The sequence below is a fragment of the Carettochelys insculpta genome, chromosome 4 (assembly GCF_033958435.1).
Source record: "Carettochelys insculpta isolate YL-2023 chromosome 4, ASM3395843v1, whole genome shotgun sequence".
NCBI classification, from domain to species: domain Eukaryota; kingdom Metazoa; phylum Chordata; order Testudines; family Carettochelyidae; genus Carettochelys; species Carettochelys insculpta.
The window spans coordinates 111,026,579-111,049,226 of record NC_134140.1 but is presented as its reverse complement, the minus strand read 5'-3'; the positions used below and the strand labels follow the sequence as shown (position 1 = coordinate 111,049,226).

Genomic DNA, 22,648 nt, shown 5'->3' with positions numbered 1-22,648 from the left:
GTTTTTCTTCTTTTGCAGAAAGATTTATGAGGAAGAGTAAGTATCACACCCATTTTTTTTCTGTTTGTTAAAAATTTTTTAAATAATCTAAATGATCTCCAGAAGTTAAAAATATTTAAAGCTACATGTATGGAAATTTTACAAGAACTTCATTTTACAAAGTAGGTAATCCTGTGCAGCAACAGAAATTAGATTTCTCCTAGACTTGGGTGATAAGGTCTTTGGGCACATCTACACAAGACCTGAAAGTTGATCCTATGTACACAAGTCCAGCTACCACAATTGCATAGCTGGAATCAACTTATCTAGGATCGACTTATCTGACTGTCCTCACTAAGGGAGGTCGACGGAAGAAACTCTTCCATGGACCACCATTACTCCTTGTGATAATGAGGAGCACAGAGGGCGACTGTTGATCCCTGATAGTTTGATTTTGCGTGTGATTTTGCGTGTGAAATTGCATGTGAAATTGAATCGTGGAAGATCCACCCTGACTGGTTGATCCCCTGACAAGTGTAGATGTACCCTTTGACATTTAATTTCTCTGTTTTTTCTAATCACTTGTATACCTGCTTTCCAATATCTTTCAAAACTGGTTTATGAAACTACTCTGTCTGGTTCCCAGTCCTTCCAGAGTCCATTATTTTGTTGCCTCCCTTCGGATCAGATGTATTTCTGTCATTCTAAATCATGCTGCTCCAAAAAACCAACAGTGCTGGCCTTTGAAATCCCAGACTTGCACTGGAAAGAGCCAAGTGCTAGAGATTGGATTTGGAAGCTCATCTAGACTCTGTAAGAATAAAATTATTTCCAAGGTAACGACTGTGTCTCATGCCCCAAATAAGGCAATAAAGAAGGGAAGATATCTATACTGTAGTTTTGGGAGACCCTCAAACCCAAGACCATAAAAATGGGCCAAATCTGAAGGCATCTTGGGATAGGGGTGAGAAAAGAAAGAGTTTTAACTGAAAAAAAACACACCAAAATTACAATCCTAGGCAAAAATATCAATTATGGTAGAGAAGAGGTAAGGCTATGTCACTGTGCTAAAATTGCTCTGCTAAACTCCTCGCATTTAAAAAACAAAAGTGTAAGTTAAGGTTACAGTTCTGAAAAAAAAGGAAAAAATTGAAAGCATGAGTGTGTGTGTGTGTGTGTTTATGCAGTATAGCCAGTTCCCAACTTTTCATAAGATTGTGAAATCTTAAAAATAATTGAGATTTAAAAATAAATAAATAAATTCTGAGTTCTTTCCATTTACTTCTTGCAGTTTGAATCTGTAGAGTTAATGTTTTCAAGCTTCTCTCTATTTCTTTCCTAAAGCTACACCAAGACTCCACTAGCCTTAAGGAAACACCAGATATCAGTAACAGCAACAAATCCAGACTAACACGGTTACCCCTCCAATACCAGATATCATTAGACTCTTGACAAGTTGGTGACACTGATTGTAGGAATAGTGAGAACTGGTCAGGCTGACTTGCACTGCACTATCAGAAATTAACATAGCACTTTCCTTCCTCAAAGAACGTATGGTAGAAACACACTGTATTATGAGTTAAAATTGAAGGATCTATTATCCATAACAGTTACCTCTTAGAGGCCAAATTCTGCTTGTCCCTTGTGTGGCTAAAACAGGTGTAAGAAGACAGTCTCCTGTGCAAGACCCAGACATAATCACAGTTCTTGTGTTCAAGGATGCTAAGGAATATTGTAGGTTGTGCAGGGAGCACCACAAATACTTTCTCTCACGTGTTGCAGTGTGATGTCACTCTTTCTTCAGGACTGTGGTTAAAAGCCACCACTGAGGCCTTGCTTTGTAGCAATGGGAAGACAGTTCTGTGGCCAGCAATGTGTAGGAGGTCAGACTAGATGGTCAGGATGGTCTGGCCATGAAGTCTGTCAGCCTATGAAAAGCAGGGCCTCAGTGGGATTCCTTTTCTGCCCTACATAACTGGTTTACCCTGATTGAGAAAGTACACTGTTGTTTGCCCCAAGCATCTCTGAGGTCACTGGAACTGTGTGGCTGCAGATTGCTGTGCATTGTAGTATAACAGGGAAAACATTAAACCATGCCACACTTAGCCATCAGTTGGATGGGTTACTCCAGCTGGACAATTAAATATCTCCAAACTCTTCCCTCACTTTTATCTGTACAACCTCATTGATGTCACTGATGTTGTGTGCATGTAAAAGACAACATATGTGCCATAGTGATTTTTTTTGCCCTACAGATTTTGTGAAACTTCGAATTTGCACACACAAAAATAATAATGTTTAAGTAACATTATAAGTTATGTCAAAAGCACACAACAATAAAAACGTTTAAACTTTAAAGTGACCCTAATTCCACCTTAATATGTTTTCTGTTATGTGTTGAACCTCCCTGGTCTGGCACTCTCTGGTCCGGCAACACCTGTGGTCCAGCATGATCTTAGTTAGCAAGATGTCCATGGGCGTGGTCAAGTTTCCTGCAGTCCTATAAAGTTTGTTTACAGCCTACAGTCCTGGAGTAGAAGGGCTGGTAATGTGCTAGACAATATTGACCTCCCACGGTCCAGCAAATTCTCTCATTCAGCTATGGTCAGGTCCCCAGGATGCCAGATGAGAGAGGTTAAACCTGTGTATACCACAGTGAACTTATATATTTCATAAGGAGAGTAAGCCAGACTTAACACTCAATTGGAAAGCAAAAGCTGTGTTATCCAGCATTCAGATAACCAACATGTTCTGCTAACTGGCATCTGCCAGGCCTGAGACTGCAGGGCCTGGTTCCCAGGCCGGCTGCCTAGCTGGGGCCAGCACCAATTGGGCCAGTGGAGCTGGGCCAGTGACCCTGCTCCAGTAACCAGCACATTTGATTATCCAGCAATCCCTGTTCTCCAGCGGTGCCAGATACTAAAGCTTCTGCTATATATTTTTCACAGTTTATCAACAAGACTATGTAGATGTACATAGCCATGCCTGATACCCACTCATCCCTGCCATCCGTGACTTTATTTTGATGCATGCAGTGTGGAGCGTATGCAGTGGAACATGATGCAATTACACCAGCTATGCTTACGTGACTGTAAAGCAAGAGCAACGATTGTCAATGAGATTCGTGCAGCTACTTGGCACTAAAATACTTCTAAATCCATGATAAGACCATGTGGCTGCAGCAGCATTACAAATGAATTATCATCTTAATTTTTTCCACAAAAGAAGTCAAGTCATTACAAATCTGTTTAACTTGTGTGGCAAGGCAGTGTTCTGATTGGCTGCATTGTGTTCTTAAGGGGTATATTAGAAACGGGACTAATCTAGGGAGAGTGGTTATCACAAAATAATCTTACTGAGTAGAATTAGGTGAGTTGAACTTTGTGGCATTTGGTGCTGCAGGGAGTCGTCATCTCATAACAAACCTACTATCTTGTAAACCATATTGCTAGACTGTGTCATGCAGATATGTGAACAGAGGGCTGTTTATCACTTGGGTGGCTGACCAAAATGCAACTGTATGGAGAGAAGACACTTGAAGATTTCCATTCAGGAGAAAGCTTTTAAAAGATTTGCATTCATGGGGCTTTTCAGTGTAAACAATAACAATTTAAGATTATTTTTATTTCTACTGCCAGAAGCTGAAAGAAGGGAAAACAGCTTTGTATTTGATGCGGGATACATGGATAGGCAGACGAGAAATGATGAAAAGGTTTGGGGACATCAAGAGGCTTTAAAAACATTTACTTTTAAAACTCCTTTTTCATACAGGACTTTTTATACTTTGTGCCTGTGAATGAGAGATGGCTTAAATATGCAGATGTCTCTTTGTCAAGGCATCCAAATAATTACTTAGTCAAGAGTGCTCCAGTATATTTTTATAAGTTGAAGGAAAAATTTTTCTTTCTTTCTTTGGTAGTTTGCAGTAGTCAGTGAGTGTTTCCTCTATTTTCCCTTTATTTTCCATTAATCCAGTCCCTCCCCATGCTCAGACATTTTGGCTCACCTCTCATTCAGGCTACATGTACACTAGGCCAAATAGCCATTTTGAAGATTACTAATGAGGCACTGAAATGCATATTCAGCGCCTCATTAGCATGCTGCCAGCCGCGGCTCTTCAAAATTGCTGCTTTTCTCTGCCACGCAGCTTGTCCTTCAAAAGGACCCCGCCAACTTCAAAATCTCTTTATTCCTGTCTGCTCATAGGAACTTTGTTTGAAGGATCGCTGTAGTGTAGACATAGCCTATGAGATTTAGCCTACACTAGCCCAAATCTTCGAAATGGCCATGCAAATGGCCATTTCGTAGATAACTAATGGGGTGCTGAAATGCATATAAGGGGATTTCAAAGTGGGCAGGGCCCTTTCGAAAAGGGCTCCTGTCTGGATGAGCTGCGCAGTAGCGAAGAGTGGGAATTTTGAAGAGCCATGGCCAGCGGCATGCTATTTAACGCCTCATTAGTAATCTTCTAAATGGGCATGCAAATTTGGGGTAGTGTAGACATGGCCTGAATCTCATAGGCTATGTCTACACTACAGCGATCCTTCAAAAGAAGTTCTTCCAGAAGAGCTCTTCCAAAAAAAACTTCTTTCAAAAGCTCATGTCCACACACAAAAAAAGCAGTTGGAAAAATCTCCACTCTTTCAATACAGAGTGTCCACACAGCCGCATTCTTTTGAAAGAACAGGCCAGGACTTGAAAAATCCAGCACAATGAGGACTACTCTTTCAAAAGAAGGGCCTGCAAACACAAGCTTTTTTCAAAAGAATCTTTCAAAAGAAGGTCTCTTCCTGATCCAGGAGCAGAAGAGGGCTTCCAGAATTAAAGCCACATTCTTTTGATTTTAGATAGAAAGAGCACATTTTGGCCATGTCTACACTAGCAAGTTCTTTCAGAATATCAGGCCTGTTTCCGAAACAACAAACTGCATTCTTTCCAATTCTTTCTGAAGAACACAGCTCTTTTTCCAGAGGCCCTCTTCCTCTCCCAACTGAGGAAGGATGCCCATTTCCAAAAGATTCTTTCAGTAAAAAGCATGTGTAAGCATGGCGGACCTTTGTTCAAAAGAGCAGTCCTCGTGGTGCCAGATTTTTCAAACCCTGTCCCATTCTTTCAAAAGAGTGGGGACTGGGTGGATGCTCTCTTTCAAAAGAGCAGATTGCTCTTTTGAACCGTTTTAATGTGTGTGGACATGCTGTTTTGAAAGAAGAGCTACTGGAAGAGATATTCTGGGAGATCTTTCGAAAGATCGCTGTAGTGTAGACGCGGCCTTTGCGTGTAGATACTTTGTATGTTCTTTTGCAAAGGGGCCAGATTTTCCAAAAGAACTTACTAGTGCAGACACAGCCATATAGTTAATCTCACAGAGCCTTTTTCCTTTCTCAAACTCTTTCTCTGGGAGCTAATGGAAGGACTGCTTTGCGTTTCTGTCGTGAGAAGCTGCATTACAGTCAGGGCTCCTGTCTTCTTCACACTATTATCAATAGTACTCTCCCTCCAGTAAAGTGCAGACCCACAAGACAGTCCTTATACATGGTGTCCTTCTCTTTCCCCCTGGAAACACTATCTTGTGTGAAGAGACAGACAAGCCCTTTTTACTCAGCTGCTGCAGACAGGGATGGATTAACCTTCTGTGGGCCAGGCACCAAGCATATTTGTGAGCCCCCATGGATGGTGAGAGGGGTCAATCCCTGGAGTGAGGGGGTGGCCCAGGGCACGTCATGGCTGGGGCAGCCCTGTTCCGCCCATCCAGTCTGAGGGCACTCTTTACAAGGAGTTGCCAGGTGCACAAGGGCCCACCCAGCCCTGTGCTGACAGCATGCTCTTTCCCCTTAGGGTTGGGCTCATGCCACACCCAACAGATCCCTGCCCAAAACTGGAACCTCTTCCCCTGATTGCTTATGGCCAGAGGCCCCCTGGACCTGCTATGCCCAGCTCCTTCCCAGTCCCTGCTACAAATGCACAGCACCAGGCACATCAGCACTACCCACCCACAACCCCACCACAACTGTCCAGCACCGTACACACGGCCCCCACTCCCTCATGCTCCAACACACAGATCTTCCCCACACCCTCACAGCCCAGTGTCCCACACCAGGCCCTCCAGAGATCCACTCGTCCATGACCTGCCTCCTCCTGGACATACTCACCAGTCCTGCTGTGAGGTGACTGTCTGCCAGGCTGAGCTACCAGGTCAGGTCCCAGGGCAGGGAATTGCTCCAGCATCTCAGGAGCAATCAGCCAAGCCAGGGTCTGCCCTGGCCAGGCTCCCTCAAGACCCACTTGCCTGGAGGTACCCAGCCAAGCCTGGTGCACTGTACCAGCCCCAACTGCACAGACTGGACAGGCATCTGCACCAGTCCTAAGCAGCTCAGCTCTGGGGAAACTGGTGGGCCCCAAGAGGTGGTGGAAAGCCAGAAGTGCACTGGGGCCTGGCCAGAAGGCAGAGATGAGCTGATGGGTGGAGCCAGAGTGTGGAGAGACTCCTCAGAAGGCTGAGAGGAGCAAGTGGTGGTCAGGGGGATGGGGGAGCCAGTGAGCAGATGGGGTCTTAGGGTACAGTGCAAGCAGAGCAGGCAGAGGCCCCTTCTTAGTATGGGTCCGTGGTGCCACTGTGAACCCAGTGTAATGCCGACGCACCCAGGTCGTCGGCAGGAGGGAATGAATCTGCAACCTTAGGGGCTAAAGCCCTGTGCTGTACCATGGGAGCTAAAAGTCAGATGCTCTCAGCCAAGGCTGTAGAGCAGAGACTTGCACAGGGTGTAAATAAGGAATGCTGCACTCATGGCGCTTTCACATGGCAAAATGAAGCGTGATATACCAGCCTTAATACATTCTTTTTCCTAGTTATTTTTCCTATTGCATCCCTCTCCCAGCTCCTTGGTTACATATTGTACCATACAGACTCCTTTAGCCTCAATGGGCCCAATTCAGAGGTCATGTAGAAATTATAAGCTGGTAAGGGTATATGAGGCTTAGAAAATCTAACCAGGTATAACTTCATATTGAGAGAGTCAGAAAGAAGTTTAAATCTACCTCACCCCAGGGTCCCCCATTGAATGTGTCTCCTTATCTCCCAATTTAAGTGGGAGTTGCACCTGTGTAAATGAATGCAAAACTTGGCCCTAGTTTTGACATCTCCAGTAGTTAAAACTCCAACTGAAGATTTTAAAAAGGAGCAAAGAGTAGATAGAACTAAAGTATTTTTTTCCTTCAGGGTTTTCCATCTTACATGACTGTTCTGTTTGTTTAAATACTAGAGGAAAACCAAATTTAATGGACATGGGATCCCTGATGATCAAGCCAATACAGCGTGTGATGAAATACCCCTTGTTACTATGTGAGCTCTTGAATTCAACTCCTGCTTCCCACCCTGACCACAAGGCACTGCAAGATGCTTTTGCGGCTGTAAAAGACATTAATGTGAACATCAATGAACTTAAAAGAAGGAAAGATTTAGGTAGGGAACAGTGACAGTATATTTCTTTCTCTTTTTTAAATGTATTCATATATGGGTAATTTTGGCTGATGATTATGGGAGATGGTTTCAGCTCCAATTATGTTATCACAGATAGTGTTTTGAGAGGCACAACTGGTATATAGATTGTAGCTTCAAACTTAAAAACAAATATCCAGGTACATTAGGGATATAGACTTAAAAAATGTAAAAATGAATATAATATAATATTGCTGCTGCTAACACTGCTAATAACTAATAAATAATGATAAAGATATTTTTAAAGATCTGCCACATTTAAGCCTTAACTTTATGACCGCTTTGCACTACTGGCAGTGCAGCATTTTCACACAAGGTTACAGCATGGGACATCAAAGTCTCTGGGCTCAAGTGGTCTTATGTTAGAGTGCTGAGCTGTTTTAGAGCCCCATGAATACTGATGATCAGTGTTGTGAAATTCTCTGTCTGCAGTGTTGAAGTATAAGAAGAATGATGAAGAAGAGTCTCTTAAAGAGAAGTTTTCCAGACTGAATATTCACTCCATTAGCAAGAAATCCAAGAGGGTTACTAGCCATCTGAAAATTCTGACAGGGGGACAACTTCAGGTACACTTACGCATGCAGGACTTTTTAATGTCACTTGTTATATAGTGTTTCTCATGTACTCCCAGTGAGTCACATCAAAGATGAAAAGATATTATGTCTGTAGATTGAAAGGGGGACCTTTCAGTGTGTTAGTGCTCCATCTTTTCTCTTGGATCTTGCCTTTTCTACAAACCTCTGACCTGCTGCAAAAGAGGTACTGGTCCGGACTTCACACCAAAATTAATCTGGTGGTCAACCCTTAATAGATGGGTTGGTAGGAGAAATTGTTGTGGCAGAATAACTCCGGAGGGCACATTCTGTGCATTTTATTCAGTATCATTCAAACTCCAGTACACCAAGACCACCAAACGAAACTTACATGCTAATTCGTGTGGGGAATTAACTTTCCCCTACATGCACAGGAATCTTTGACTGTCAAAATGATTAGATGACTATACATTTTTAAAAATCAATCTGCTAAAGCATGCTGAAGGCAAAGAATTCAAACACTATTTTATTGTTGCATAGGCCTATTAAAATAATTACTGGGGAAAAATCTTCAAAAGCTCTTAAGTCATTTAAGAAGCCAAGTCCCACTGACTTCCACAGAGATCAGGCACCAAATTTGAAAATGGAACTTAGCCACATAAGTAGTTAAGTGCTTTGAAAATGTTATCCTGATAAATAATTTAATTAGGGTAATTAAACTATAAAGAAGAGTTTTAATTCTTTATATTCAAGCCCTTCTTCAAAGTATCTTACGTGCTTAGGAGCCTATGTCTCAATGAAAGTCAATAGGACACAACCTCCTATGTGAGTGAGGTGCTTTTGAATGTTTTTACACTGTATACTTTACTATAGTTGCTTATACAAGAGCATTTGCCCTTTGGAGTGTTACCTGTAGGCTTATACCATTTTTCTGTTTGCCTCTTTTTGAGGAGACAGTTCTCCCTTCCCAGGTACCCTGCCGTAACTTCCCTCTCTCTCTCTCTCTCTCTTTTTTTTTTAACAGTAGAAATTTTACAACAGAAATATTTGTGTTTTTCCTAGGAAACTCAGTGGCAGACTGGAGGATTAATAGAATTGCAACATCAGAAATAACCATGCAGTGAAATCTGATTGAGAGGGGAAATGATTTTTATTCAGTGTAAACCTTCCTGTTTACTGTTTGTTTTTGTTAACGCTGGTTGAATTCTAAAAACCTGAGAATTGCTCTGGAAAAAAAAAAGATGCATTTGTTAAAGATTCAGCATCGCGCTCCTGTGATTGGACGCTGAAACAGCTCACAATGCACATTGCTGAGTCTTTCAATGACCTTCATCTGGTGAAGGGGGTCTTTGCCCACCAAAGCTTATGCTCCAAAATATCTGTCAGTCTACAAGGTACCACAAGACTTCTTGTTGTTCTCAAAGCTACAGACTAACACGGCTACCTCTCTGATACTTGATTCCAATATTCTTGATTTTTCTTCTCTCTACACTTGATAACTATAGGTGGGTTTGGAAGAGTTACTGAGAAACAGTGATCCAATTTCAAAGAGAGGAATTAAAGGGGTTCTCTTCAGCTTTTTTTAGCAGGTATCTGGCCATTCCTTTCATTAGGCAAGCCGTCCACTGGTGCCATAACCATTCCATAAATGTCTATTTCAGGTGAAAGACCAGACCTTTAATAAAGAGGGAAAACTATTCAGAAGTTTAGAAAAGACTGTGAAATTTTGTGTGAAGAATATTTCATTCTCCCTACAACATCTACAGGTTGGTATATCCCACACCCATATGAGCTAGGCACACACAATACATATATGTGAATAGTTGAACACACACTTCTCACAGTGGCACGTAAGACCAAATCAACAATGGCATTGCGCGCATTCATAGATTCAAAATGCAGCCAAAATTTTAAAAAAAGATGAATTTCACATTTTCTGAGTGAGCCCTAATGGTGTGGAATAATCTGCTATGGTGAATGGCGATAACCCTGTTCCTTGAGTAATGTACGACAACCTGGTCGAATCTAGGAAAAAACCTTGCACTGATGGACAAGTAACTGAAGAAATGTAAGAAACAGAAATGGTCTGTGATTCAGTGACTATTATTAAGAACACAAGAATGGGCATAATGGGTCAGACCAAAGGTCCATCTAGCACAGTATCCTGTCTGCCGACAGTAGCCAGTGCCAGGTGCCCCAGAGGAGGTGAACCGAAGACAATGGTCAAGCAATTTGTCTCCTGCCATCCATCTCCTGCCTTCGACAAAAGGCTAGGCACCATACCTTACCCCTTGCTAATAGCCATCTATGGGCCTAACCTCCAAATATTTATCGAGCTCTTTTTTAAACTATTAGAGTCCTGGCCTTCACAGCATCCTCTGGCAAGGAGTTCCACAGGTTGACTGTGCGCTGTGTGAAGAAAAACTTTATTTTGTTAGTTTTGAACCTGCTACCCATTAATTTCATTTGGTGTCCTCTAGTTCTTATATTATGGGAACAAGTAAATAATTTTTCTGTATTCACTTTCTCCACACCATTCATGATTTTATATACCTCTATCATATCGCCCCTCAGTCTCCTCTTTTCTAGACTGAAAAGTCCCAGTCTCTCTAGCCTCTCCTCATATGGGACCCTTTCCAAACCCTTAATCATTTTAGTTGCCCTTTTCTGAAACTTTCCCAACACCAATATATCTTTTCTGAGGTGAGGAGACCACATCTGCACGCAGTACTCAAGATGTGGGAGTACCATAGTTTTATAAAGGGGAAGAAAGATATTCTTCGTCTTATTTTCTATCCCTTTTTTAATTATTCCTAACATCCTATTTGCTTTACTGACTGCCGCTGCACACTGCGTGGATGTTTTCAGAGAACTATCCACTATAATTCCAAGATCCCTTTCCTGATCTGTTGTAGCTAAATTTGCCCCCATCATATTGTATGTATAATTGGGGTTATTTTTCCCAATGTGTATTACCTTACACTTACCCACATTAAATTCCATTTGCCATTTTGCTTCCCAATCACTCAGTTTGCTGAGATCTTTTTGAAGTTCTTCACAGTCTGCTTTGGTTTTGACTGTCCTGAACAGTTTGGTGTCATCTGCAAACTTTGCCACCTCACTGCTTACCCCTTTCTCTAGATCATTGACGAATAAGTTGAACAATTGGTCCCAGGACTGACCCTTGGGGAACGCCACTAGTTATCCCCTTCCATTGTGAAAATTTACCATTTATTCCTACCCTTTGTTTCCTGTCTTTTAACCAGTTCCCAGTCCATGAAAGGATCTTTCCTCCTATCCCATGACCACCTAATTTACATAAGAGCCTTTGGTGAGGGACCGTGTCAAAGGCTTTCTGGAAATCTAAGTATATTATGTCTACTGGATCCCCCCCGTCCTCATGCTTGTTAACCCCTGCAAAAAACTCTAATAGATTAGTAAGACACAACTTTCCTTTACAGAAACCATGTTGACTTTTGCTCCACAAATCATGTTTCTCTACGTGTCTGACCATTTTATTCTTTACTATTGTTTCTACTAATTTGCCCAGTACTGACATTAGACTTACCGGTCTATAATTGCTAGGGTCTCCTTTAGAGTCCTTTTTAAATATTGGTGTTATATATGTTATATTGCAGGGTTTGCATAAGGAAGTATACTGTATTACAGCAAAATTACTGATCTGTTTTAATTTTCTCATCTTTTTCCTTTCAAGGATTCCATGATTCTAACAGCACAGAATATTACTCAACTACAAGGTATTTTACACCACAAAGATGATGAAGGCAATAGCTGTTCAAAAATGCTGAATAACATTGGAAACCCCTGTGAAGGTTTTGTAAGTTCATGTCAATATTATACAGCTATCAGCATGCATAAGCTATGGGGCATACATATAAATATAGTGGAGGGAAAAGAGTATACAAATATAGGAGTCCATTAAAGATACTGAGAAAAATTTAGTTTCCGGGGAAAGCCAGATCAGGCCGCTACTCCAACTAGCGCTTGTTGTCAACTCATACAATTTTATCCTTAGTCTTATGGTAGCTTGTGTTTACTTAAAGCCCCACCCCAGCTCTAGGAATCATACAAATATGTGGGAATTGCAGCTTTTCTCTTCTTATCTTTTTTTTTTTTGTCTTTCTTTCCTACATTTGTGTTCCTAGTGGTTGCAGAGAAAAAGATTGAAAAAAAATCTTACTTTTTTAAAAACAAAGAGGTAAATAAAAAAGTACCCAATATATATAATTTTTATATCTAATGATTTTGGGGGTCTGACGTGATTTTTGAGCTTTTGGGATTGGAAATACAAGATAAAGTTCAGGCTGGAGTACATACTTAAAGTTAGGGCAAATTCTGCCTGAACCAGGCTCTCAAGCTAAACTAACTCTTTCAGACCATAGGCAAATTTTGTATCTCCTTAGTCTTATCATTTTTCTACTACAGCCCACTAAGTTCCTTCCATCTAACTCAAAATGGAGTCCCCATACTAACAGCAAACACTCTCAGCCACTGATTATTCCATCCCAACTAATGAAAGAACAACCAGTTATATTTCTTTAGTAAAAGATAATCTATTCCTTTCCCAAACCAAACTGCCAAAACTGATGTGTAATTCTACCGTACTTCCTAATTCCACCATTTAAAATAATTGTATCATTAAATATAAAGAAAATAAACATAGTGAACAAAAGAGCAAAGGAGTTGTCATTCTGGCTCACCACAACGCTCCACTGAGAGCAGTAGGTTTTTGCAATAGTGGCTGGTATGGGATGCTCCACTAGAAAGCACAAGAATCTCTTCAGTGGACAGTTAGGCCATTTCTGCACATGGCACTTTTTCCCGTGGGAGCCTCAGCATGCTCAGGGGGTGCTCCATGGGAGAGGAAGTCAGGTGCTGCCTGCAGGCATGGGTGCGCCCTGGGCCCTGACTGGAGACGGCTTTAGGGCTTCAGGGCCCAGGGCTGGGGCCCAGGTGTTCCCCTCCCACCACTGTGCTTTGCCACTGTACTCACTTACCTGAGGTGGCCTCATACGTGTCGGGTGATGCCCAACTGGAGGGGGCCCGGCTGCTGGTGGTGGAGGGCAGAGTGATGCTGTGGGACCGTCTGTGGACTCCCCATCAGATGGGATGTCCACAGTAGCGGGTCTCTCCTCTTCCTCCTCCGGTGCAGCAGGGGGCTTGGGTGCGGCTGTCTCCACGGTGGCACAGGGTGGAGAGGCATCATCCACAGCCAGGGGGTCCCGAAGCTCCCAGTAGAAGGGGCAGCTGGCAAGGGCATGGCTGGATATGCGGGCGCTATCCTGGGTCTGCGTATACCCCTGCTGCAGCTCCTTCACCTTGCACCTGACTTGCTCCAGTATCTGGGAGGAGTGGCCATAGGCAGCCAGGCCCTGAGTGAGGTGGGCAAATGCTGGGGCATTTCTCCAGTGCCCGCTGATGTCCCAGAGGACCTCCTCGTTGCGCCAGAGTCTCGGAGGTCCTGGAGCTCTGGCTCAGTCCATAAGAACATAAGAACGGCCATACCGGGTCAGACCAAAGGTCCATCCAGTCCAGTATCCTGTCTGCCAACAGTGGCCAGTGCCAGGTGCCCCAGAGGAGGTGAACCGAAGACAACGATCAAGTGATTTGTCTCCTGCCATCTGTCTCCAGCTATTGACTAAAGGCTAGGGGCACCATACTTTACCCTTGGCTGATAGCCATTTATGGACCTAACCTCCAAAAATTTATCAAGCTCTTTTTTAAACTCTGTTAGAGTGCTGGCCTTCACAGCCTCCTCCGGCAAGGAGTTCCACAGGTTGACTGTGCGCTGTGTGAAGAAAAAATTTCTTTTATTAGTTTTGAACCTACTACCCATTCATTTCATTTGTTGTCCTCTAGTTCTTATATTATGGGAACAAGTAAATAACTTTTCAATATTCACTTTCTCCACACCATTCATGATTTTATATACCTCTATCATATCGCCCCTCAATCTCCTCTTTTCTAGACTGAAAAGTCCCAGTCTCTCTAGCCTCTCTTCACATGGGACCCTTTCCAAACCCTTAATCATTTTAGTTGCCCTTTTCTGAACTTTTTCTAATGCCAGTATATCTTTTTTGAGGTGAGGAGACCACATCTGCATGCAGTACTCAAGATGTGGGCGTAACATAGTTTTATGTAGGGGAAGTATGATATTCTTCATCTTATTTTCTATCCCTTTTTAATAATTCCTAACATCCTATTTGTTTTACTGACTGCCGCTGCACACTGCGTGGATGTTTTCAGAGAACGATCCACTATAATTCCAAGATCCCTTTCCTGATCTGTTGTAGCTAAATTTGCCCCCATCATATTGTATGTATAATTGGGGTTATTTTTCCCAATGTGTATTACCTTACACTTACCCACATTAAATTCCATTTGCCATTTTGCTTCCCAATCACTCAGTTTGCTGAGATCTTTTTGAAGTTCTTCACAATCCACTTTGGTTTTGACTATCTGAACAGCTTGGTATCATCTGCAATCTTTGCCACCTCACTGCTTACCCCTTTCTCTAGATCATTGACGAACAAGTTGAACAGGATTGGTCCCAGGACTGACCCTTGGGGAACACCACTAGTTATCCCCCTCCATTGTGAAAATTTACCATTTATTCCAACCCTTTGTTTCCTATCTTTTAACCAGTTTCCAATCCATGAAAGGATCTTTCCTCCTATCCCATGACCACCTAATTTACGTAAGAGCCTTTGGTGAGGGACCTTGTCAAAGGCTTTCTGGAAATCTAAGTATATTATGTCCACTGGGTTCCCCCCATTTGCATGTTTGTTAACCCCTTCAAAGAACTCTAATAGCTTAGTAAGACACAACTTCCTTCTACAGAAACCATGCTGACTTTTGCCCAACAAATCATGTTCTTCTACGTGTCTGACAATTTTATTCTTTACTGTTGTTTCTACTAATTTGCCTGGTACTGACGTTAGACTTACCAGTCTGTAATTGCCAGGGTCTCCTCTGGAGCCCTTTTTAAATATTGGCATTATATTAGCTGTCTTCCAGTCATTGGGTACCGAAGATGATTTAAAGGATAGGTTACAAACCACCATTAATAGCTCTGCAATTTCACATTTGAGTTCTTTCAGAACCCTTGGGTGAATGCCATCTGGTCCTGGAGACTTGTTACTGTTTAGCTTATCAAAACTTTTAGTTCTAGTTCCAAAACCTCTTCTACTGACGCTTCAAGCTGGAACAGTTCCTCAGATTTGTCACCTACAAAGGACAGCTCCGATTTGGGAACCTCTGTAATATCCTCAGCCGTGAAAACTGAAGCAAAGAAATCATTTAGTTTCTCTGCAATGGCATTATCTTCCTTGATTGCTCCTTTTATATCTCTATCATCCAGGGGTCCCACTGCTTTTTTAGTGGGCTTCCTGCTTCTAATGTATTAAAAAAACATTTTACTATTGTTTTTTGAATTTATGGCTAACTGTTCCTCAAAATCTTTTTTGGCTTTTCTTATTACATTTTCACACTTAATTTGGCAGTGTTTATGTTCCTTTCTATTTTCCTCACTAGGATTTGACTTCCACTTTTTAAAAGATGCCTTTTTATCTCTCACTACCTCTTTTACATGGTTGTTAAGCCACGGTGGCTCTTTTTTAGGTCTCTTACTGTGTTTTTTAATTTGGGGTATACATTTAAGTTGGCCTCTAATATGGTGTCCTTGAAAAGTTTCCATGCAGCCTGCAGGGATTTTACTTTAGTTACTCTACCTTTTAATTTCTGTTTAACTAACCTCCTCATTTTTGTATAATTCCCCTTTTTGAAATTAAATGCCAGAGTGTTGGACCGCTGCGGTGTTCTTCCCAACACAGGAATATTAAACGTTATTATATTATGGTCACTATTTCCAAGCGGTCCTGTAATAGTTACTTCTTGGACCAGATCCTGCGTTCCAGTCAGTACTAGATCAAGAATTGACTCTCCCCTTGCGGGTTCCTGTACCAGCTGCTCCAAGAAGCAGTCATTTAAGGCATCGAGAAATTTTATCTCTGAATCCCGTCCTGAGGTGACATGTACCCAGTCAATGTGGGGATAATTGAAATCCCCTATTTTTACTGATTTTTTTATTTTGATAGCCTCTCTAATCTCCCTTAACATCTCAGCATCACTGTCACTGTCCTGGTTAGGTGGTCGATAATATATTCCTAATGCCATAGTCCTATTAGAGGAAGGAATTGCTATCCGTAATGATTCTATGGAACAATTTGATTCATTTAGGATTTTTACTTCATTTGAGTCTATATTATCTTTCACATATAGTACCAGTTCACCACTTGCACGGCCTGTTCTGTCTTTCCGATATATTTTATATCCCGGTATGATTGTGTCCCACTGATTGTCCTCATTCCACCAGGTTTCTGTGATGCCTATTATGTCAATCTCCTCCTTTGATATGAGGTACTCTAGTTCACCCACCTTATTAGACAGACTTCTAGCATTTGTGTAAAAGCACTTTAAAAAACTACCACTATCTATATGTCTGCCCTTCACTGATGCGTTGGATTTTTTTTATATGTGACTGTTTCTCATCTGATCTGGCCCATACTTTACCATCTCCCATCTTCTCTTTCTGACTGAGTTCTAGGGAATCTCTATCAATGGAGTCTCGTCTAAGAGAAGTCTCCGTCCGATCTACGTGCTCCCCTGCACCAATCGGCTTTCCCCCATCTCTTAGTTTAAAAACTGCTCTACAACCTTTTTAATGTTTAATGCCAGGAGGGGGCCCTCCATTTTGTAGCCCAGTTGGGGTCTTGGCTGCCCTCGTCCAGGTTCCTGGGGCTCCCCTGGGCAGTGTGGAGTGCTGGCCTGCTGGCCATCCCTGCGGGTCAGTACTTGTTGGGCACTGCGGGGCCTCGGCGGAGCGTGGCAGGCAGCCCTGCACGCATTGCCTGTCTCACACTCTCAAGCTTCCTGCCACGGGGTCTCTGGGTCCTTGCAACTTTAAAGGCTGCAAGGACCTGCAGACCATAGAGGCCCACTGGGGGGTGTCTAGAATGGCCCTGCTCTCCAGCAGGCTGCCACCATGGAGGACCACTTCTTTCAGAAGAAGGGGTCTGGGAGCATCTACGCATGCCTTCTTCCAGAAGATTCTTCCAGAAGAAGGTCCTCTTCCTGATTCTGAAACAGAGTACAGAATCCGGAAGAGAGGGCACCTTCTTCCAGAAGAAATCCGGAAGAGCGTCTTGCATGTGTAGACACTCCTCAGATCTTCTGGACAAAGGCACCGTTCTTCCGGAAGATCCTGCCTGTGTAGAAACAGCCTAAAGGAATAACCCATGCACAGGGGAAGTTTCTGCATAACTTATGTTGCACAGAAAGAGCTGGGCTCATGACCAGAATCATGAAGTTGTCTCTCTCTCTTCTATTTTTTATCCTACCCGCTGTAACTGTAAATGTGTACAATATCCATAAAGATATATTTTAATCCTACTAGGAGTTTAGCAACAAGGATATCTGGAGCAATGTGTTCCACAGATCAATTATGCATTAGGTAAAAGGGTATTTCCTTTCATGAGTTTGACACAGCTGCCTTTCAGTTTAAATACTCTCTTGCGTTTGTATTATGAGACTAGGTAAATAAAAGTGCTTGGTTTACCTTTTCTATCCCATTCATTATTTTGTATACTTGACTCACGTTCCCATTTATTCATCTCCTTTGAGAAGTGAACAGTCCTAGACTTTTCAATATCTCCTTTTATGGAAGTTTTACTATGCCTGTAATCATTTTTGTTGCCTGTCTCTGAACCCCTACTATTATATCTATTTTTGAAATAGTCTGACAAGAACTAAATATAATATTCCAGGCAAGTGCATATCATTGATTTATATGTTGGGATTACAATATTTTTGATCCCATAATTTCATCCTAACATCCATCCTAACATTTTGTTTGCATTTGTGACCACCATTTCACCAGGAGCACAGATTTTCATTGTGCTGTTTCAAGTTTTCTTCTGAGTTTTTACAGTTGATAACCCAGCAATGGGGATGAATAGTCGAAATTATGTCTTCCATGTGCATTACCTTGCATTTTTCAATACAATAAACTCTTTCATGTCTGGAAGCCCCGGAACCAGGAAGTTGAAGGATATTCAAATAGTCTGGATAACAGAGAGGTATACTTAGTGATCCATAACAATAAAGAAAAACAAGATTAAATATTAAGAAACAAACAAATGGATGCAGAGTACTTTATTTACCAACAACAGTAGTATCATACACTGTGAATTTATAAGGTATTTGTTGTATTTATTTGTATTTACTTTAACTACACTTTACTTATGGAAAACATAACTAAAATTTACTTATGGTTAAACTGCTGGTTATTTGAGAGTTCCGGATGATATAATGCTGGATACGTAAGTGTTTACTGTATTGAATCATATCCCTAGCCCTCCTAATTAGGACCAAATCAAGACTAGCTTCTCCTTTTCAGTGCTCTAGAACCAACTGTTCCAATAAACAACTATTTAAGGTGCTGAAAAGTTGCTTAGATAAGCATTTCTCATAGGTGCTGGCTTTTCACATGAAAATGGAAAGCTTTCTCCACAAAAAAAAGGATATATCAAAAGCAGCGTCAATGTGAAACACCCAGTGTGCATTTGTCCTCATCTTGAAGGACTACTTCTGGGGATGATGGACAAAAAGGCACGGTTTGTATTACACAGGAAACTTTTTTTGTTGTTACTGGGCCAAGTGCACAATTCATTTCACCAGACTATCCCACAGCTATTAGATAGTAATGACTTTCAGTCACTAGCACCCTATGCTGGATGTGAACCACTGACCTGTAAAGTGAAATGATTTTTAAGCGTGGTATTAATCCCTTGAGCCAGTCAGACTCCTATAGGAATGTTGTTTTGGTTTTTTTTTTTAATTGATTTAGCCACCAGCCCTGTGGCTTTATGACTCACTTTCCGTAACCTGAAGGAAGCCTTACAGAAAAACACATCACATTTTAATCAAATCAAATCTTTCTGTCTCTCTGTGGAGGCAGTTATACTACATCGTCAGGACATCTGAGTCATTCCCAGGAAAGTGGTTGTTCCTTTATTTTATGCACTGGGGCTACAGCTACAACGTAGCTGTAACGCAAAATAACTTTTGCCATTTGCGTTGTGCAAATGGCATAAGTTATCTCAAGGTACCTTATTTTGAACTCAGTCCCATCGAAACAGGATCAAAGTTCAAAATAAGGGGCTATTTTGAGGTTTCTGCTACCCAGGGGTTGCGGAAACAAATACCGCGCTCAAAATAGCATTGCCATTTCAGTGCGGTGTTTAGCCCCCGAGTTGCTATTTCGAGATACATTTCTTCCCCAAAATAGCAAAAATAGCGTAGCCATAGCCTGGGAAAGACCGTCATGTAATTGAGACCATGCTGCCTCTTGCTTTGGACAGTCTTTCCCACTTTATAGTTCCCAATCCCAGTGATGCTTCTCAACATTAATGAAGAAAAAAACAATGTTAGTGCTACAAATTGCTGGATGCAGTATTATTACTTTTGATTTGTTTTAGCATTAGACCATAACTGTAAGTGCAACAAAGGAAAGAATTAAATATTTTTCAGACTGATTTTTAGTTTTGTTTTCTCCTCCTCAGGTGAATCAATTGGACAAGTTGGTTTTGACCCCACTCTTGGCTCTGCAGGCCTTGTTTCCAGGCCCCCAGAAGCTTATCCAGAAGCGTTATGACAAGTTGCTGGATTACAATGGCTGCCTTCAAAGGTCAGCAGGATATGAGTTGGATTTGGCAAAGAAGGACTATGAGGCTCTCAATGCACAACTGCTGGAGGAACTTCCAGTGTTCAACAGAACAGCTAAGAAGATTGTGATGAACTGCCTACATTGCTTCATAACTCTCCTCAGAGACATGATGTGCTCAGCGTTTCAGTCATATTCAACCATCATAGTACCTGTTCCGGTAAGCTACGTGTGTGTACAGCATTTGGCCAGAGATACTTAAAAACCAACATACATCAACACCTCGCCTCTGACCTCTCCCCGCATGCACCTTGCCTCCTATGAGATCCTCTGCCCGCCCCCTCCCCCTCAAAATGATGCCAACATTGCTGCTGCTGTTCCTCCAGCTATAGCAATGGTAGGCATCAGCAGCTGCTAGCATTTTTAATGCCCTGAGCAAGGTTAGGAGGAAGGATGCTAGCAGCCACTGCAATCTTTTCTATAGCGGTGCTCCCACCACTGCTAATATGGGTGGAGGCGGGTGGCATTAGCAATGATATGGCCGTGTTGTTGTCACAAAAGCCTGCTGCGGATGCTTTTGGGGGGTAAGGAACTGCATTTTGGTTTGACTACAATATGAGCTGTGTCAACACTTTAAATCCTTGGTGCATTAGCGCCCGCCTAAGCTGCACGGAAGAGCACTGGTTTGCATAACATTCTGTTCACACACAGTGTTAATCGTAACTCTCAGATATGGATTCTAAATATAGAATATTTAAATATAAATATAATGCCTGAGCTGGGGTGAATAGCAAACAGCACTAGAGTGGTGGTATATTTTGCCCCCAGAAGAAATGAGTCCTCTCTCTGACTAGGAAAACCTTCAGGGTGTCCCCACAGTTGTTCACACTGAAGAAGCTGTGTTCTTCTGGCTGACATCTGTCCAAGACTCTGTATAAAGCACATCAGCCCCTATTTAAGCCATATAGGTTATGCTGGGTGCTATATTCACACCCAGGGAGAATCAGGGCTATTTCCCAGCCCCTGCCAAGCTAGAAGAAAGAATCCATTCAAAGATTCTACACAGAGCTTTGGACATTGGAGACTGTTTTTCTACATGAGGAATTTTCACCTGTATAATTTGAATTGACTTTTAAAATAATATAGCAAACCAGTGCAAAAGACAGTGTGGACAAAAATTTGCTTATAAGTGTGGCTTATTTCAGTTTAGTTTAAGTCAATTAGAAAACTGATTCAGTTAAACCAAAGTAAATCTTCCACATCAGTTTAACTACATCAATATAACTTTGCCCTTTAAACGACCCTGGTGCAACTTCCTCCTGTAGACAAGCCCTGTATCATTAAAGAGAGTCTTATGTCTTTGGGGAAGCTGCTTGTATCAGACCTTGTTTTCGCTGGGGATTTACCTAGTGTCACTTTTGAGTTTTGCTGGGGTTACATCATGTTTAACATTAGGGATGGGCCTGACCCAAAACCACAGGTACAACACCACAGGGGCAAGTTAAATTGACACAACCAGTTTAAATCACATTGAGTGATTTTTAAGCTGATTTGAGTTAAACTGATACTGCCGCTGTGTAAAGACAAGCCCTAAACAGCAATGATTTTAAGCTCTAGGAGGCTGGGATCATGCCTTATTTTATATCTGCCAGATAATGCCTAGCTCTTTGTTGCATTACTAGAAATCCAATAATAATAATAATTCAGTTTTCGTGAGTCCCAGTGCTTGATCCCCTAAACCATAACTACTGTTCCTTACCTCCCTACCATATGTAATGTGGATGAGATCTAATTTCCCTGTATATCTGCAGCTGTCTTCCTTAAGTATCTGTGAAGTGCAAAATCAGGTGATGGAAGAGTTTCACAACCTAAATTTTGTAAAAGAGAACAGCAGTGCAACATTTATTGAGAGAAAACTGAGCTTTGAAAAGAAGAAACCTGCCCCTACACAGGTGAGCGTCATGCCTCTGCCAGTGAAAATTTCACTTCTGTCACAAACATTATCTTGATTCTCCTGGGGCCTGGGCCGCTGATTGCCTCACATAGTTTAGGGCCAGAAAGAACCATCAGTTCATCTCATCTGATCTCCTAAATGAGGATATAAGCTTGGTCTCTTGCTTTTGGGGCCTGAGCTTAAACCTCCATGCCTGGGGTGAGGGTATTACAGTAAGTATTGGTGATTTTCTACTATATTTTTATTACCTTGGCTTTTTCATTTAATCACCTTGAGACGTTTCCTGATCATCCCATGGCCCTTAGCTACATATCAAGTTATGAGCTAACCCGAAGGGATTATCAACACTAGCATCTTAGGTCAGCTTATAGCCACTGCAGTAATTGATGTCCAACTACTCTCCTTCTGTCAGTGGTGTGAATCCTCACGAGGAGTGCTTCCACAGACTGAAGAGGGGCACTGTGGGGGTCTGAAAGCCAGCATGCTCAGCTTCTTACTGGGAGCCCAGTTGCCCTTGGAAGCTTCTTGCATTCCCACTACCAGCTGGGCGTGGGGCGGTGGTATGAGAAAGTCATCTGGGAATTCTCATCTCTGGCAGGGAGATCCACACCCAGAGTACCAGGAGGGCACCAGGTCTCCCACTGGGGAGTGGGGAGTCTGGATGAGACCTAGCTTGGAGGGGAGACTTGGCAGTAGCCCATCTGGAGAGCTGCAAGCCAGCTGTCTTACCAATTTCAGAGTAGCTGTAACAGGATGGCTAACAGCAAATGTAAGGAGATAACATCTACAGAGATACTGTGTCACCCTAACTACACCACCATTATCCTTCAATTCTTGTGGAGGAGGAGTTATTACATTGGAGTAGTAAGCACTTACATTAGTGGGAGCAAGGCTGGAGCACAGACCCTGAGATATAGTTAGGTTGATATAAGGCATTTATGCCC

The 22,648-nt window shown here is 42.1% G+C and overlaps 1 protein-coding gene across 1 annotated transcript in view; it reads left to right on the top strand.

Annotated features, from left to right (window-relative positions):
* ARHGEF38 (Rho guanine nucleotide exchange factor 38) overlaps positions 1-22,648 on the top strand; it is a 66,878-nt gene that overhangs the window by 28,528 nt on the left and 15,702 nt on the right. The window contains exons 5-11 of the mRNA XM_074993485.1: positions 19-36; positions 7,239-7,438; positions 7,907-8,040; positions 9,669-9,773; positions 11,723-11,845; positions 19,650-19,970; positions 21,562-21,702. Coding sequence (XP_074849586.1) covers positions 19-36; positions 7,239-7,438; positions 7,907-8,040; positions 9,669-9,773; positions 11,723-11,845; positions 19,650-19,970; positions 21,562-21,702 — 1,042 coding nt within the window. The remainder of the gene's footprint in view (positions 1-18; positions 37-7,238; positions 7,439-7,906; positions 8,041-9,668; positions 9,774-11,722; positions 11,846-19,649; positions 19,971-21,561; positions 21,703-22,648) is intronic.